This window comes from Martes martes (genome assembly GCF_963455335.1).
Source record: "Martes martes genome assembly, chromosome: 7".
NCBI lineage: Eukaryota > Metazoa > Chordata > Mammalia > Carnivora > Mustelidae > Martes > Martes martes.
This window is the reverse complement of record NC_137894.1, coordinates 110,925,277-110,942,618: the sequence shown is the minus strand read 5'-3', so window position 1 is coordinate 110,942,618 and position 17,342 is coordinate 110,925,277. Positions and strand designations below refer to the sequence as shown.

General features: G+C 37.9%; 1 protein-coding gene across 1 annotated transcript; it reads right to left on the bottom strand.

Moving 5' to 3' along the window:
* Window positions 1-4,071: 4,071 nt before the first annotated feature.
* On the bottom strand, window positions 4,072-17,118 carry CCDC196 (coiled-coil domain containing 196; the record flags this gene model as incomplete). The annotated part of the gene is made up of 10 exons (XM_080809749.1): window positions 4,072-4,191; window positions 4,808-4,866; window positions 11,254-11,395; window positions 11,783-11,842; window positions 12,479-12,562; window positions 12,766-12,843; window positions 14,488-14,538; window positions 15,225-15,321; window positions 16,815-16,967; window positions 17,069-17,118. The coding sequence occupies 10 exons, from the start codon at window positions 17,116-17,118 to the stop codon at window positions 4,072-4,074; spliced, it is 894 nt and encodes a 297-aa protein (XP_080665875.1).
* Between the last annotated feature and the right edge of the window lie 224 nt (window positions 17,119-17,342).

The following is a 17,342-nucleotide window of genomic DNA, read 5'->3' as shown; positions in this document are numbered from 1 at the left end:
TTTGGTGAGGTCTGCTGAACCTTGGCCCAAGGCGTGGCAGGGACAATTGGCGCGCTGGGACGCACTGCCAGTGAGCAGAGAGAGACAGGCTGGGAGCCCTCTGTAGTACAGGGCGGGGGTGGGGGACCTAACATTATTATTATTTGGTTTCCTTGTAATCAAACATAGCTTAAGGCCCAGCTACCCTAGGAAAATATATTTGTCTCCATAAAAGCAATATACGAAAATAAAATTATTTTAAAAAAGGAAAGAAAATTATTTTATTAGCCTAAATAACCTCATTTTGTCCTAGGTTGACCAATAATTGGAAGAGACATGGTTTATAAGAATATTTATACAGTGTTTTAGCTTAAATTGAATCTTAAGTAAAGGCTTGAAATGTTAGGAAGCATAAATGAATATGTGAAGGAAACAAAGGTGATGGATTTTCAGGACCACTCATTTTACCATGGGATAATTACATTTCATGTTTATCTGTCTGTGTATCTCCTGCTGTGGGATTGGTTGGTTGTAGAGCAAGTATCCCTTTCCAACATGACCTTGTTCTCTTCACATTTCCTAATACCTGATGATTAAATACAGAACATATGATGCAATAGGGACTTCGAATTGTGAGCAACGCAGGCTCCTCCTTAGGTGCCAAAGGGGCTGTTAGAAATTTGCCGTGGCATGTGACAGACTGCAGAAGCCTCTGCCGATAGAGAAGACATCATCTAAAATGCCCACAGTTCACATAAGCAACACTGAAGCTAGATTTTCTGCCTGGATCTAAAAGCACAAGGCAATATTCTCGCATATTGTCACCTGTCCCTTTGGTGATTGCAATTTTAGACTAAAGATGAGAGTATCAATCAGGCTGTTGTTGGCCTTATCTCTTTTACGAAAGAAGTATAACAAGCATCACTAATCACTTTGTGGTCATGGCAAAAAGATAACTTTTAGAGGAGAAATGTTGGCAAATATTCCCTGAATAGCTCGGAAGTCAAGGTAAAATAAATAAGAGTAGCTACAAAAATAGTACTACCCAACATTATGGCTTGTAAATGTATTGCTAGTGGGACAAAGTTTTCCTCAGTTGAAGTGAAAACTGAAGAGTATCTCCCAACTACAGTCAAGGATCAGAGGTTTTATTCTCAGAGAAATATAACTGGAATATTATGAGTGTATATAAAACTGTAATAATGTTTCAATTCCACCAATACTTTGTGATTGCTAATTCAGCTTCTCTAATAACTTGATTCTGAAATGGGAATGGCCTACATATAGACATATTCCAACCACCTTGGAAGGAATAGCCATCTGTGTAATTTAAATTAATTTGGTTTATCAGTGAATCTCTTGGGAGTTTGAGGAGATAGAATAAGTTTCTGACCTGTTAGGTAAGTTGACCAAATAAATTCGTACCCACAAAGTTGAGATCCATATCCTGGATTTATCAAAATGCAGATACCCACAACTAACCAGCCAACCCAAATGATAACTTTTCACTGGCGTATAAGTGCAAGTCAGAGTCCAAAGTGAAGTCTTACAGACAAAGTAAGATAAAAGGCTATGATATTTCCATTTTGTGTTTTGAAGAGACTGAAAGATTTGGAGCATTGAAGGGAAAGATGATAAGCCTGACTGATAGTTAACATAGAATTTCAATACTTTGGAGATGGCAAGTGATTCTTTTTCTAAGAAGTTATAAATCTCTCCTAGCAACTAGTTTATTCATGCCTTCCTTAATGAAGAAAATAGGGGGGAAAAGTTCAGATACTCATCTAAACTTATTGAATGTCAAACAACACACATCTGATTTTAAAACATTTGAATGGTGCTCTTTTAATCTAATATTAAAATTGGGAATCTAACGCCCTGAAATTAAATGACTTACTTAAGTAGTCAGTGTACAGTCAGATTTTATTTATATTCTTGACTTTGGTTCTCATTGTTCTGTCTAATCCAAATGACTAGGAAAGTCCCTCAGGACTGTTGAAGTGTACAAGGACTAAATAAGTACAGAGGTGACTTTCTTGAAACAGAACGTGGATTACATACTCAGGTAGCTCAGTTGGGAGAATATGAAACTAATCATGTCAGGGCTGCAGAACCCGTTATTCTTGTGGTCTAGAAAGGAAAGATACAAATTAGATTGAAATATGAACTGGTAGTAAGAATACCCAGGCTCAGTTAACTGTGGGACTTTGGACACCCTTTCAACGTATCTGAACTCCAGTTTCCTCTTCTGTAAAATGAAAAGAAAGTCATACTTAAAGTTCCTTCTAATACCCAAATTCTGTCATTTCATGTAAACCTTTTCAAGTCCAAATTACATTTTAAATGCAATTTTACAGATTTAAATTAACCTCGGGGGAAAGAAAATTTTTAATTGGTTGGCTTAGTTTTCTCCTTACCAGAACATACAAGGAATTCCTACAAACTAGGAAATGTTTTGTAACAAATCAACTTTGCCCATATTGACATGATATAGGAAATTAGTGACAACTTAGAGTAAAGAAAAGATCTGAAGATCTCAGGGACTACAGTATGATTCAAACTGACATAAGACAAGGTATTAAGAGCCCCTGAGACTTTGCAATTAACTGTCTGAGGACTTATGCAATATCTGAGTCTCTATCTAACCCCAGGTACTGCATTAGGTGGTCAAAATGAAAAGATGAACAATACATAGTACTGGGCCTCAAAAAATTCACAGTCTGGTGAAGGAGATAGCTCAGTAAACAATTAAGAAATTGCAGTATAATTCATTAAGTGTTATGATAAAGGCAAGAGAGACTGGAACAGTGATTCTTAAATTTTTTTTTAATTTTTTTTTAAATTTATTCATTTGTTAGAGAGAAAGAGAGCGAGCGAGCACAGGCAGACAGAGTGGTAGGCAGAGGCAGAGGGAGAAGCAGGCTCCCCACCGAGCAAGGAGCCCGATGTGGGACTCGATCCCAGGACACCGGGATCATGACCTGAGCCAAAGGCAGCCGCTCAACCAACTGAGCCACCCAGGCATCCCTGAACAGTGATTCTTAAACCTGGCTGTGCATAAGAATTTCTGAAGGAGCTTTTAAAAAATACAGATGCTCTTACCCTACCTTAAGAGATGATTAAAATGATCTAAGGGAGGGGCCCAGTGAATTGGTATCTTCAAAAGCTCCCAGGGAGATTCTAGTATAAGAGATGGGAAGGAGAATCACTGGGATAGGAGAAGGACTCAAACTCAGCCCTAAGGACAAATGATCATGTGCAAACACACAAGGAGAAGAATCAACTTTGTGTAGAGGCATGGAGATAACAGACCTCATGGTACATCAGGGGAGTTATAAATAGGTCTGTTGAGCTGAATATAGTATACATGAGCAAAGGGAGATACAGTGAAAGAGGAGCCTGGGGATGTAGGCAGGAGGCAGATCATTATACGGTCTGTGAAGGCACTGGACTTTATACTAAAGTCAATGGAAAACCAGGAGGGAAGAAACATGATCTCATTCCTTTTTTGGAAAACACCACTTCAGGTGCCCAGAAGATGGGTTAGAGGGACTGGAAGTGGGAAAACCAATTAAAAGGCTGTGGTAATCTAAGCAGGAAAGAGGGCCTGAACTAAAGCAGTGGTGGGTGGAAGATAGGAAGGTAGAAGTTATTCAAGGAAAAGGTAAGTAGGAGAGAGAATCATCAGGGCAGTTGGACATGGTAGGTGAGAGAGTAAGAGAAATGTAAGGCACATAATTTTCATTATTTTGTACCTATTTTTACTTATATGCTAGTGTTGGATCTGCCCAGAATGAAACATTTCAGAGGTGGAGAGGAACAGCGTTTTATGTACTCGTTAACAATATACAGTATGGTTTGAATCTAGTCATTTCAAAATCAAGAGCTATCAAAATAATCAGAGACTGTTTTACAATCCCCAAACGACTAAATTCCTGACATACTTACGGTCAAGCATCTAACCTGCATTTCCACCCACTTTGGTGAAGACATGGTAAACAACACTAAAGCAAAGGTTTGAGAGATTTTAATTAACACAAGTGGTTGTGCCTAGACTTTAAATCTGCCCAAAGCAAATGGAGTGAAAGCCTTCTAATCCTTCAGAGCTTCATCTGGCAGTGACCTCAGATACAAGAGCCTCCCTCCTACATCATCAGACTGACTTCCTCTAGTTCCTTGTTGTGCTGTGTAGGTCTTTGATCCCAGAATTCTCTATAACATAGAGGAGGGAAAACAAAAAACAAAAAAGCAGCTAAAACATCAAGTGCCCTGGCACTCACTATGCAAATCCCCTAAAAATACTAAATTAGAATGTGCTTTAAAAAATAAATTCCAGAGGCGCCTGGATGGCTCAGTTGGTTAAGCATCTGCCTTTGGCTCAGGTCATGATCCCAGGGTCCTGGGATGAAGTCCTGAATTGGGCTCCTTGCTCAGTGGGAAGCCTGTTTCTCTCTCCCCCCTTGTCTCTCCCCCTGCTCATGCTCTCTCTCTCTCTCTCTCTCTCCCTCTCAAATAAATAAATAAAATCTTTAAATACATAAAATAAAATAAATTCCAGGGGCACCTGGGTGGCTCAGTTGGCTGAGCAGTTGATTCGATTTTGGATCAGGTCATGATCTCAGGTCATGGGATCCAGTCCCATGTAGGGTTCCACACTCAGCAAGGAGTCTGTTTGGCTTTCTCTCTCTCCCTGTCCTTCTGGCCCTCCCCCCTCTCTTTCTCTGAAATAAATGAATACATCTTTAAATAAATAAATAAATTCCAAAAATCTATACCCACTATCTATGTAAGCCTTTAAAATAATTTTGAAAATGAAAGTAATTCTTACCACATTAGATTCATTTTTGCTGGTACTTGTTCTGCCCGTAGTTGTAGTGCTTATAGTACCTGGTGGGAAACATTGGGAAAATGAGAGCTTTCTTTGAGAAAAAACAAAATGAAACAAAACCTGGTTTTATTTTGTGTTGCAAGGCTACTAACATTCATCACACATTACATACCATATCATTGCATTACTGTAGGAATGACTCTGGTATTAGCATTAATGTGGATTTTCTAAATGTTGTTTTAGAAGATAACTTCAGACATTATTTTTAACGTTGGAATGGCAAACCTATTTCAGCTAAGGGCTCATGTCTCTCAGGCAGAAGAAAATCATTTGAGGATTGTATGCAAGTAGAAACAATTTTGTTTGAGAACCTACAAAGCTGTACTTTTAATACAACTTTTAAATAAAAAAAAAGGGATGATAAATCATAGCCATATATACACACCCTCAGATAACCCAGATACATATTCCATAAAAATGGCTCACTGTAGATAGTGGAGAACAACAACAACAACAACAAAAGATAAAGGTGGGCATGGGGACAAAAAAGAGAAGGCAGGGAGAATGACAGGCACAGGCTGAGATAGAGAAGAAGAAGGGAGCCAATAAAAAGAGGAAAAATGAAGAACTGGAGGATGTTAAACAGGCTCTGTAGTGAGTCTGTCCTAAGTTAGGACTGCCAGGATACCAGTTAAGTTTGGTTTCAATTAAAAAACCAAATAATTTCAATAAAAACCATGAAATGTTTGAGAAATACTTAGACTGAAAAGTTAACTATCTGCAATTGAAATTGAACTGGACATCCCCTTTCTGTTTGCTATATATGGCAACCCTATCCTAATAACCCTGTTGAATTTCCTGCATGTAATATAAAAAAGTTTGGAAGCCATTGTCCCTCATTGAAATAATCATAATATTAATAAAGGTACAATTTATTTTTTTCAACCCTCAGAATTTATATTTAAGAAAGAAGAATTTTATTCTCCTCCTGGACATCTGTGGGGTTTTATTTATTTTTTTAAAGATTTTATTTATTTATTTGGCTCAGACAGGGAGAAAGAGTGAGAGAGAACACAAGCAGGGGGAGCTGCAGGCAGAGAGAGAAGCAGGCACCTCACTGAGCAAGGTGCCTGATATGGAACTGGATCCTAGAACCCTGGGGTTATAACCTGAGCAGAAGGCAGATGCTTAACCAACTGAGCCACCCAGGTGTCTCTCTGTGGGGTTTTATAGGACGTAATAAATAAATAAAATAACTGAGTTTAGAAATTAACTTCATAATCTACTATTAGTTACTAAAGTAACTACTACATAGTACTACTATACCATAAACTTAACTTTAACATTCAAAAGGTTCAAGTTGTCTCAAAGCTTTTAAAGCCTGTATTTGAGAATGTTACTATTTATCAAGGACCCAGATTCAAGCTAACCATGGGTTTCCACCCCTGCCTTTCAGCCTTTTAACTTAACACTATTATTTTCCTTTCAGCAGCACCTACTGGAGTATATTTCAGCCATCAGGAAGAGTCATACTCAAGTGAAGTAAAGGTTAAAGCCAGGAAGAATGACTTGCTTTGGGAACGGAGGGAGTTAGAGAATAAATAAGGTCTCAAGAGTATTCATTTCCCACCTCACTGGGATTTCATCTGAATTTATAAGTGTAGCAAAATATTCACATCCAACCTTCAGCTTCTTCTCAAAAGAGCTCAAGAAAATGCCAAGAGTACGAGTTTGGTGGGGGGAGGGGGGAGGAGAAAAAGGAAGTATCAGAATCAAATGTCTTATCATCAGTTACATTATTACCGAAGATAAATTTCTTCTTTAAACTACCAGCAGGCATGATGGGAAATTCAGCTGAATTTAAAGATTACTTCTTGCCTGTGCTCTCTAAGATAGGTGGATGCCAAAGGCCACGAACTGTTCTCTTGACTCTACAGAAGCCAGGGAAAGGCTGTTTCACAGCTTGGGTCAAATTGTAATTTTACACTGCTGGGAAAGTAAATCCCTTCAAATGTGACCTGTCCCCAGAAGGCACTCACTCGGTGTAAAATGTTCTTCTCTTCTACAAGCCTAGGTGAGGCAGTATGCCAAATAGATTGCACTGGAAATGGTAATGCTATAACCAGGGCCTCAAGAGAATTTGCAAGTAGGGATTGTTTAAAGTGTATCAAAGTAATAGTAACACAGAATTCTGTTTTGCCAATCAAATAGCTCACACCACTGCAACACAGCCAACCAGCACACAGGACAGCTGATGCAGGAGGAAGAATTCTTGGCCAAGAGCAGTGGGAGAAAACTTTCCTTTACTTGGAAATGTCCAGAACAGAAGGACCTGTACCCGGATTTGCTGGGAGGTATGTCCCAAACTACATTTTATCCTTTAAGACAGATTTGTGAAATTCAATTCTGTTGAGACTAGAGGAAAATGAACCATATGTAGGAACATTATTAAGTACTTAAACTTTAAAAAATCACCACCTTGTATAATTGCTCAACTCATTTTATAATTCAGTGTCCCGATTACCTGATTTATCTGTGGTTGAAAGAAACAGTATTAGACAGGGATTGTGAAGGAAGCAGACAGTGAATGTTTTTGGAATGGAGGAATGTTTTTGGAATGGAGGAAACTATAGTTCAAGAAGCAGAGTAACAGGTAAGGATTGTAGAGCAGAATACTGAGTTTAGTAAGGCCTAACCAAGGCTGCCAGTAGTACACCTCAGAGCAACAGAGCATGGCAGAAAACATCAATAATTTCTTTTTCATTTGATATATAAATGTAGCACATTTTGTCCTGCGGGTAACAGAAGACCAGTCTCTCCCACAGTGTATCAGGGTTCCTAAATCACCACTATTTGTGGACTAGAAGCCTAGATGTGATTGGTGCCACCTACTGGGATAAATGCAGAATTACAAACTGTCAACCCATGTTGAACTGTTTTATTACTGACGGAATTACCCTTAGGGAGTATGAGTCTTCATTGGGAGGATAATACATTAAACAGTGATAAGTTTGGATTTAAATCATAGCCGATAGAGGTGGAAGAGTCATGAGACATCCCATACTTTAACTAGGAGATGAGCCTGGATACAGAATTAGAAGCCTGCCTTTTCTAGTTTCTTGTTTTATGAGACCTACCCCATAGAGTCATTGTGAACATTACACAAAACCACATGCTTTCAACATGCTCTATAGTATGTTTTGATTATTTTAGACAAAGGAAAAAACTGAAACTAAATGACTTCCCCAGGTTATTTAAATATTTAGCTTCAAAAATAAGACCTGCAACTCATATATCTGACTCTAGATCAAGTGCTTTTACCATTAAAATACTGTTTCCAAAAATTTGATGTCAAGATGATTTTTTTTTGCAAGATGATTTTGAATGGCAACTGAGATAAATTTAGAAGGTGATAGAACACAGCATTAAATACTATGTAAATCACAGTGAGAAAATTACTCTCTTTTCAATTCTTTAAATTTGATGGCCTTGAGGAGAAAGTTTCAGTTTGTTGCTGGTTTTCTTTAAAACTCTCTACATCTTGCTAATCTCACTTCCTAATAAAGATAAAACAGACCTCAGGCTTTAGTGTCTGGTTGGAACATTAAAATTTTGTTTTTCCGTATCTTTACTAAGTTTACTTTCCATTTTGGAAAGCTTTATCAGTTTTTCATTGAAAATAGTAATATTAATTTTATGTTCCAGGAATGCATTTAAGAAATTAAAGAAGTCAGTCTAAACAGAATATATTGAAAACAACAAACCAAGTGACACAGAAGTTGGGAAACATGAGCACAACTAAACCGCCTCCCTATCATATCACTGCTGGCAATGATATCTTAACACAATTAGTTTAAAAATCCCTCTATGAAGAAAACTAATGCTTTTGTTCTCTTTTCAATAGTCAAACAAATAGGTCAACATAACCAAAATCTAAGACTCAGATTTCAGATCCATTGAGGCTCAAATAAACCCAAAGATTTTGTATATGTGTGTGCTAGAAAATGAAACTGGCCTATAATCAGTGTTCAGTGAAGGCACAATCAATAAAGCACAGGAACAATGGGTCACACATGCTTGTGGCGACTTTCATTGGTGGTAACTGGAATTTTAGTGCCCTATCACTTAATTCTCCAGAAGCATAAGAGGAGAGAAGAGAAAAGAGAGTACTGATCTGTAGGCTGTCCTAGTCCAAATTTCAAAGATCCAATGTTCTGCAAACAAGGGAAAAATAGAAATCTTCTAAGGTGATTGAATCGAATGGAACCCTTCACTACTTATTAATCTTGGCTGGATTTGAAAATGGACCTAAAAGATTTTTAACTCCCTACTCTAAGATCCCTTGAGATGACCTTCAGTTAATTTTAAACAAAGTAAAATAAGGATCTGTCATCCTTCTACCCTCTTCTCCTCTAGCTTTTTAATTTATACCTTAATAACTTATTATTGCTTCTGATGGTATTCTAGGTTCTTATTTGAGAAGAAAACCTCGAGCTTCTTACTGTCCAATTCTTAACAAAACAACAGGTAAAAAATATATATATATATATAAATATGATATAAGAGCCTGGCTGGCTCAGTCCATAAAGCATGTGACTCTTGGGGTGGTGAGTTCGAGCCCCATACGGAGTGTAGAGATTACTTAAAAATAAAATCTTTTAAAAAAGAAGAAAAAATATAAGTAGAACACTGGCTAAAGGATGAGTAGTCGATCCAACCTAGATTTTGTAAATTTTATATATGAGTCAAGTCAGACTGACAGTACTATGTACCTGGAACAAATCATCTTGAACTGACCCACTGCTTTTTAAAATTTTCAAATTAATATTTTTTATTAGATTGTGCCAACAAAAAGATAAGAAACGGCCTAGAAAATTTAGATTCTGAATTTATTTTAGAAATATTATTGAGAACATTAGCTACTATAACACATACAGAATGTCTTGTCTCCATGGAGAAGAAATTTGTCTCTGGTCATGGAACTAGTGAAAGCTATATTTCTTGAGCAATTGGTTTATTATTATTTTGTGGACACTGTGAATCCATGTTTCTTTTTCTGGGAAATCCAGAACCAAGTCTGAAGCCTGCTTCTAGTAACTATATAGTACTTTCATTATACATATTCATGTATTTACTTGGGCTCAACTTATTTTCCCTTTTTCTTGATTTACTCATCTATTTATTTAAATCTTACGTGCTATGTGTGATTTTATCAGCTGTTCAAGCCCTTCATGGTATAAGATTGAGTAAAAATTAGAGATACAGAGGGGCACCTGGGTGGCTCAGGTGGTTAAGTGTCTGCCTTTGGCTCAGGTCATGATCCCTTGGTCCTAGGATGGAGACCTCCATTGTGCTCCCTGCTCAGTGGGGAGATTGCTTCCCCCATTCCCCACCCCTCCCTTCAACTCATGCTTTCTCAAGCTTTCACTCTCTCTTTATCAAATGAATAAATTTTAAAAAAAGAAATGCAAGATATACATACTTACACTGTTACTGATAAAATATTGTTATCCCCTAACGATGATTTCTCATTGCATGTGTTTTCTTTAAAACACAGAGTTCAGGGGGGCCTGGGTGGCTCAGTGGGTTAAACCGCTGCCTTCGGCTCGGGTCATGATCTCAGGGTCCTGGGATCGAGCCCCGCGTCGGGCTCTCTGCTCAGCGGGGAGCCTGCTTCCCTCTCTCTCTCTGTCTGCCTCTCTGCCTACTTATGATCTCTGTCAAATAAATAAAATCTTAAAAAATATATTTAAAATACACTGCCACTTGCACTGGAATGTCTTCCAGAAAAGAGAGAAAAAAGGCAGATTAGCCATTCACAAAAAAGCTTACAGCGAAATTCCATTGCTCCCATTTAAAAAAAAAAAAAAACACAGAGTTCAGATTCATAGATCCCTGAAAATTTAAGAAGTCTTTCTTCTGCCCCTCAGAAGCTGTTCCTTTATTTTTTTTTATGGTAAACTATACAATTTCCTCTAATGATGCCATAAATTCTTTGGAGGGAAATATTGAAAATCTCAAAAGAATATTTGCATTAGTGAAACTCACAACCACTGTCAAAAGTCTATCTCTTTGGCTTTCTGTTCTGAAGTAGCAGAGTCTACTCCACCAAGATTCATGAGACCAAACTATAGTAATTCCTAAGAAAAGGGTACAAGTGGGGAGGAGACTAATATATTATCAGGTACCAACTTTGTACTAACTACGTATACTAAGTACATAATATGTAACTTAGTCTTTACAAAAGAAAATTTCATTTCCTCCAGAGGAATCCTTACTTTACAAGAGCTTCTGAGTAATAATGATAGTGATAAAATTTATTAGATCACTACTAACATTTAACTTACGGGGTGCCAGGCATTGTGCTGTTCACTTCACAAATAATAGAATGTTCACTGTAAAATAAAATAAAGGCTCAAACTGTGTGCCTATGATACTCCACCTACCTCGGGACCCAGGAAGATTAAAATATGCTTGCTTTGGTTCCAAATTCTGCTGTAAGTATAGGGATAATTTCAAGTCATTGGCTTTCTGGTAGTTCTTCAAGGCTTCAATTCTCAGCTCAATCACTTTGTCATTGAAGTCATTCTACAAGGCAACATTTTCAAAACTACTCATATAATACCGGCCTCTCTAAAGCACCTGTAACCTGATCCTTTTTACTCAGAAGTTTAAAATCATCCCATCATGTTCAATCTTTAAAGTTGGGCAGAAAGTATTTGTGATTTTCCCCCCATTTCAAATAGAACAAAATCAAGACTATATGGGAAAATGTTATTCAAGGTGAAGTTATTAAGTTATTCAAGGTGAAGCAGGAGACAGGTCTCTGCAGTTACCTGGCCATGAAACGTTTTCTTTCAGCAGGATAATTGGTAATCCGGATGAGAGACTTGGGGTGAATATTATGAAACTAAAAGACCTTATATTGTCTGAATGAAATTGTATCCCATGTCGAACCTAGGAAGATCTTTGTACCTGAAGGATGTTGGCTTGTTCCTGGTACCTGACCCATTCCATTTTCCTCTGTTGCTTTTCCTGGTGGAAGAAAGAGCCTCTGGGTGACAAAGTAAATTGAGATCAGAAATCATTGTTCTCAATATGCTGCAAAGACATTATAGCAAAGTACAACATCATTAAATTCACTAATAAATTGGCTTCAACTTTTTAGTCCTTTTAGTAGGGCCCTAGTGTGTAATCCATGCTCTAAAAGCTAAAAGCTAAATGAATAGAATACTTATCTATGAATAAGTATGTTGTGGGAAGATTAAATACAAGCATAATATTTCTAAATAAGTGTTCAAAAACAAATCAGCTATTACTTTGAGATTACATAGTTATTGTGGAGTTGTCATTGTTCATGTAGTTTCTCCCTTTGCCTTCACTAACATGATTTCCCAGAAACTTGCAGTGTGGCTCTGACTCAAATATAATATCCCAAGGGAATCAGATCTCCTATAAAATTTGTACCAGTTCAAAAGCACCTGCTTCTTCCTCTCCCACTTCCCCTGCCTGTGTTCCCACTCTTGCTGGCTCTCTATCAAATAAATAAATAAATAAAATACTTAAAAAAAAAAAAAAGAAGCACACTGTAGTTTAGACAGATTACTGCTACATTAAAAAATTTAATCCATCAGTTCTAAAAGCTACTACCATTCAGAATGATCACACTACCTTCCTTTTCTCCTTCACTTTCTCTGCACATGATGTCTCCAGTTCATTTTTGGTCTTCCTAGGTGATGAGGGGGTTTTGGGAACCTGGGATAAAAGAAGAGAGCTAAAGGAATAGAAGGTCCCAGAAGAGAAGTGCAATGTCTTAGCAGACAGTAAATCCAACCTAACCTAAAGGCCCAAAATCTTCACTATCTGCCTACCCAAATTAGCCTTCATTGTCAACAGGCTGTTTCCAGCAATGTGGTGTCAACAACCTTGAAATTCTAAGTACTACGTTGTCCACTTGCCTTCCCATCGCGCAAGTCTGCTTTGTTTTTTATCTGCGGTGCTTTTTGTTGACCACCGAGTTCTTCTGTGTCGAATGTCTGTAGAGAGACATTATGGCAAAGCTTTAAATTAGTGGGAATTAGTGAGGGAAGTGGAAAACCAACACAAGTTAAGGCTTTTGGTTTCTGCCAGTCAGCAACCTGTCAGGGTTCGACATGAAAAGTGGCTACGAAATGGGGTTCAGAATGGAATAAGACCTTCCGTTTGATCTCGAGTATACCTTATAATAATAAGATCCATTAACTGTACCCTTATTATATGTCATCACTACTGTAAGCTACTTACACATTACTTATTTACAACACTCCATTATAAACTTTCTCATTTAATCCTCATAGGACTATTTTTATTTCCATTTTATAAATGAGAAAAGAGATTCGGAGAGGCTAAGTCATTTGTTTAGAGGAGTACAGAGCTGGAATTTGAACCAGATCTTGTGGACTCCGAAGCCTATATTTTTAACCACTGGGCTGCTGTTCTTCTCTCTCCATTTCTCACAGTCTAAAATTATGAGTAGGGAACACCAATCACAAGCTAATGTGTGTGGACATCACTTACAAAAAATCTTTTGGGAGCTTTGGAGAAGCTGGATTTTGATAGAGGAATTGTGCTGGCACATTTCCTATCACAAGGACTCAAATCAAGAACCAAAACTGATAATTCATAGAACTGATTCATAGCTGCCTCTGAGAAGTGGGAGCAAATCTCAGGTCAGGATGCAGGGCTTGATGGTATCCTGATTATTTGTGGTAAGGTCAGATGAAAAAAACAGTCAGAGATCACATCACACACTGTTTATATCACAAGACACAATCTGTTTTTCTAGTTTTATAGTCTATGAAAAAGCACACGGATCTCAAGGAGTAGTCCACAAAGGGATTTCCACCCCCATATAGTTTCCCAGCAAAAGGCCCTACTATTGTATTTTAAATAGTGAAGGGACTGTTGCAAAATCATAGGAGAATTAGAATTATATATTCATACATTCATTCATTCAACTTACATTTATTGATTGTCTACTATATTCCAAGCATTGTGCTACATACGAGGGATTCAGAGATGAACAAAGAAATCAAGAAACTGGAGGAAGTTGTATTCCAGAGAGGGCCAGGGAGACAAGAAACAAGTAAAATAACAATTATAAAAATAAAAATAATGAGCTTAATTATAAAGAGTGCTGTGGAAGACATAAACAGAATTCTATAATAGAAAGTAGGGGAGGGGTGCCCCGTTTTACATGGACTAAACAAGGAGGGCCTCCTTGAGGAGGTGACAGTTAAGGAGACCTGAAGGATGAGAGTGAGTCAACCAAAAGAAAATAGTATTACAGGCAGAGCAAAAGCCTTGAGATAAAAAAAGGTCTTGGCATGTTTGAGAATCCACAGGGAGGCCAGTGTGGTGGTTGCATAGAAAGTAAGGAGAGGACTTCTTTGAGAGGATAGAGGTAGGCAACATCCGTATTTTGCCACAATAAGGAGCAGCTTTAAATGGTTTCCCTAAGGAAAGTGAAATGACTTGATTGTTTCAAAATACCACTTTGGCTGCTGTGCAAAGGATGGATTGGAATGAGGTATGGGTGGAAGCAGGGACATGACAAAATGAGAATGGGGACAAGAGAAAAGGGAAGTTCTTTGCTTTAGGGTCTGTAAGACAATACTATCAAGAGATCCGTAGAGGCACACCTTGTTCCATAGCATCTCCATTTCCTTCCGAAGCATCTTGTTTTTCCTTTCCTGTTGGAGGGGGGGAACAAACCAAACAAACAGAAATGTGTTTGTCTAGTCACAAAAGTGAAGTTGGAAGAAATTATTAAGTAATGAGGGGAAAGGGATGGGGATGCAGGTATATAGCAAACCATTGAGGAAGGCAATAAATAGGTCTAGCCCAAAATCCAGGAATGTGAGAGGTGAGTTTGATGAGATGACAGTACAAAAATAATAACAATTTTGAATAATAACTATAATTATGGTATTTGTAATATGTTACCAACATAAATGAGTTCTTCACCCAACACTTAAGATGTTCTGATCATACGGCAATTTTTCTGGGGCATAGACCACTAATTTCTAATTTTTAAGATCATTTACCTTGTTGGTTTTTAAAAAATCTTATGAGTCTCCCAGAGCAAACTATTTCTTTTATTTTACTTTGGTATTTTCTATTCTTTATGAAATATGAAGGATTAATATGCTTGTATTACTAACCTTTAGATGAAAAGTTTTTAAAAGTCAAAGAAATAGAATTTTTGCTACTTAGTTCTGAGTCTTCATCTGACTCCTTTTTAGATCGAGGAGCTATGAGTATCAGAGCCTTAAATGCTAGAGATGAGCTCTCTCTCTTTCCTTCCACATCTGATGATAGCAATTGAATGGAGCCTTGTACAGGAGACCATTCCTTAGAGTGCCTACCAACCTCTTACCAGATTCTGCTTCATCTCCTCTGCTTCCTTAATGAGCTCCATGACTGAGGATTCCTCACTCCCCTTCCCTGCCATGATCTGCCTCATGATCTGCAGACTTGAAGGAAGAGAAAGACATCACAAAACATAATACTTCCTAAAGAGTAATATTAATATTCTGTAAGCAGTCAGAAAATACACTACCATGGGAATGAGATGGGTGCTAAAATCACAGGAGTTAATGGAATTCCTTCTGGACATAGAAGGTCTCTATAGGATGATCTCATCCCCCACAACATTTGCTTCATCTCTGTGCTTTATAATGAGTTCTGTGTTCAGTAATGCTCAAAACTTAGGTCTCCAGCTGCCAGTGAGTCTCTTCTTCATCCCTTCAGAAAAATGTTTTCGTAAATGGCTTTTGAAGTAGAAAGGATGATTTTGCCCCTATGAAGAATGAGGTCAAAGAATCTGTTGTCTTCAGCATAAATTCCAGAATTATGCCTTACCCCATCTCTGTTTGTATTTCTCAGATAAAGACGTTTGAGTTAGTTGGGGAAACCCCTTATATCCTTATGATAGCTCCCAACATACAGTCCAAGCCATCAAGAAATTTCTAACAAAATCTGAATTAATACCATGTAAGTCAAAGACTCTCTATTCTTTTGTTTGTTTTTTTTTTTTAAGATTTTATTGATTTATTTGACAGAGAGAGAGCACAAGCAGAAGGAGCAGCAGGCAGACGGAGAAGCAGGCTCCCCCCTGAGCAGGGAGCCTGATATGGGGCTTGATCCCAGGACCCTGAGATCATGACCTGAGCCGAAGGCAGAGGCTTAACCCACTGAGCCACCCAGGTGCCCCAAAGACTCTCTATTCTTTAAAGAAGTTAATTTATGTTTATGTTCATTATACTTTTTCCTCCTTAATTATAAGCAGAGAAGTGAACCTTTGTGTTCTCTTGCCCTAAGAGAAGTTTGTTTCTGCACTGCAAGCAGCTGGTGCTTGACAACAACGTTCTGCCTGGCCTTTGTTCTCCAAAAGTCTGAGCTCCCTGGGATGCGTACACTATGGGTAGAGAATGAAGGTAGACCCATTAAGGTTAGATTATCTGAGACTAGAAAGGAGAGAGAGTTGGTGGGTCCCAAGAACAGTGAGTGCCCAGATAAGAGTTGAGATTTCATCTGCGTAGTATATTTAAAGAAGCCAGACTCTAAATCCAGAGGACTCCTAGGCCCAGAAGATTTCTCTATTCCACTCCTTGGCATGGGAAGAACAGAGTCATCTATCCTAAAGTGATCCCACAAACATGAATAAAGAGTTATCAGTGTAACCAAGACAGACTGAAATACTAAAGGCTCTTCTCTGTTTCTTGGAAGGGCATCCTAGGAAAGAAGAGTAGTAACTATAACCTCTTGAGATGAGGGTTGAATCATATTTAATTTTACTAACAGAAAACAAAGGATTACTTGCCACTGATTTTGTGGTTACAAATTCTTTATTTACATCGCTAAATATCTAAATCTTTTTTAAAATGCAAATAATCATTGTTAATCCTCTGGATTAAAGTCCTCCAGCCTTTTTCCCTCTAGGAAACCCTGAGTAGAAGGCCTTTACCTTCTTTGTTTTTCCTCCAAGTTAGACATCAACTTCTGGCATAAGAGATTGTTCTTATCTTCAAGAGGTTTTAGCATCTCTAGCAGTTCCTGCTTCCTTAGCTTTAGGTCCTCATTCAGTTCCTTCAAGTAGTTGTCATCTATTTTGGAACATCTGTGGGAAGAATAATATCTGCCTTTAGTCTAAGTTAGTAACAGAGACCCTCCTTTTCCCTCTGGATAGTTACCACTTGGCATCTTCCGTCCATGACTCACCTTGGTTTTGAAGGCAAGTAAGATCCTGAAGGGTTTGAACCACTTGTCATTTTGAAGGGAAATTTATACTCTAAGAATAGAGAGGTCTTCTTGGAAACATGTGCCTTATCGTTCCGTTCAGTTAAGTCATCATCTTTCTGCTGCTGCTCTTGAATCTCCTGTTGCATTGGACTGATTTTAGTTACAGCTTGAGTCACAATGGCACTAAGACCACAGAATCACCTGGACTTTAAAGTGTCTCCAACATCATTGACAGCTTGTTGAATGAAAATAC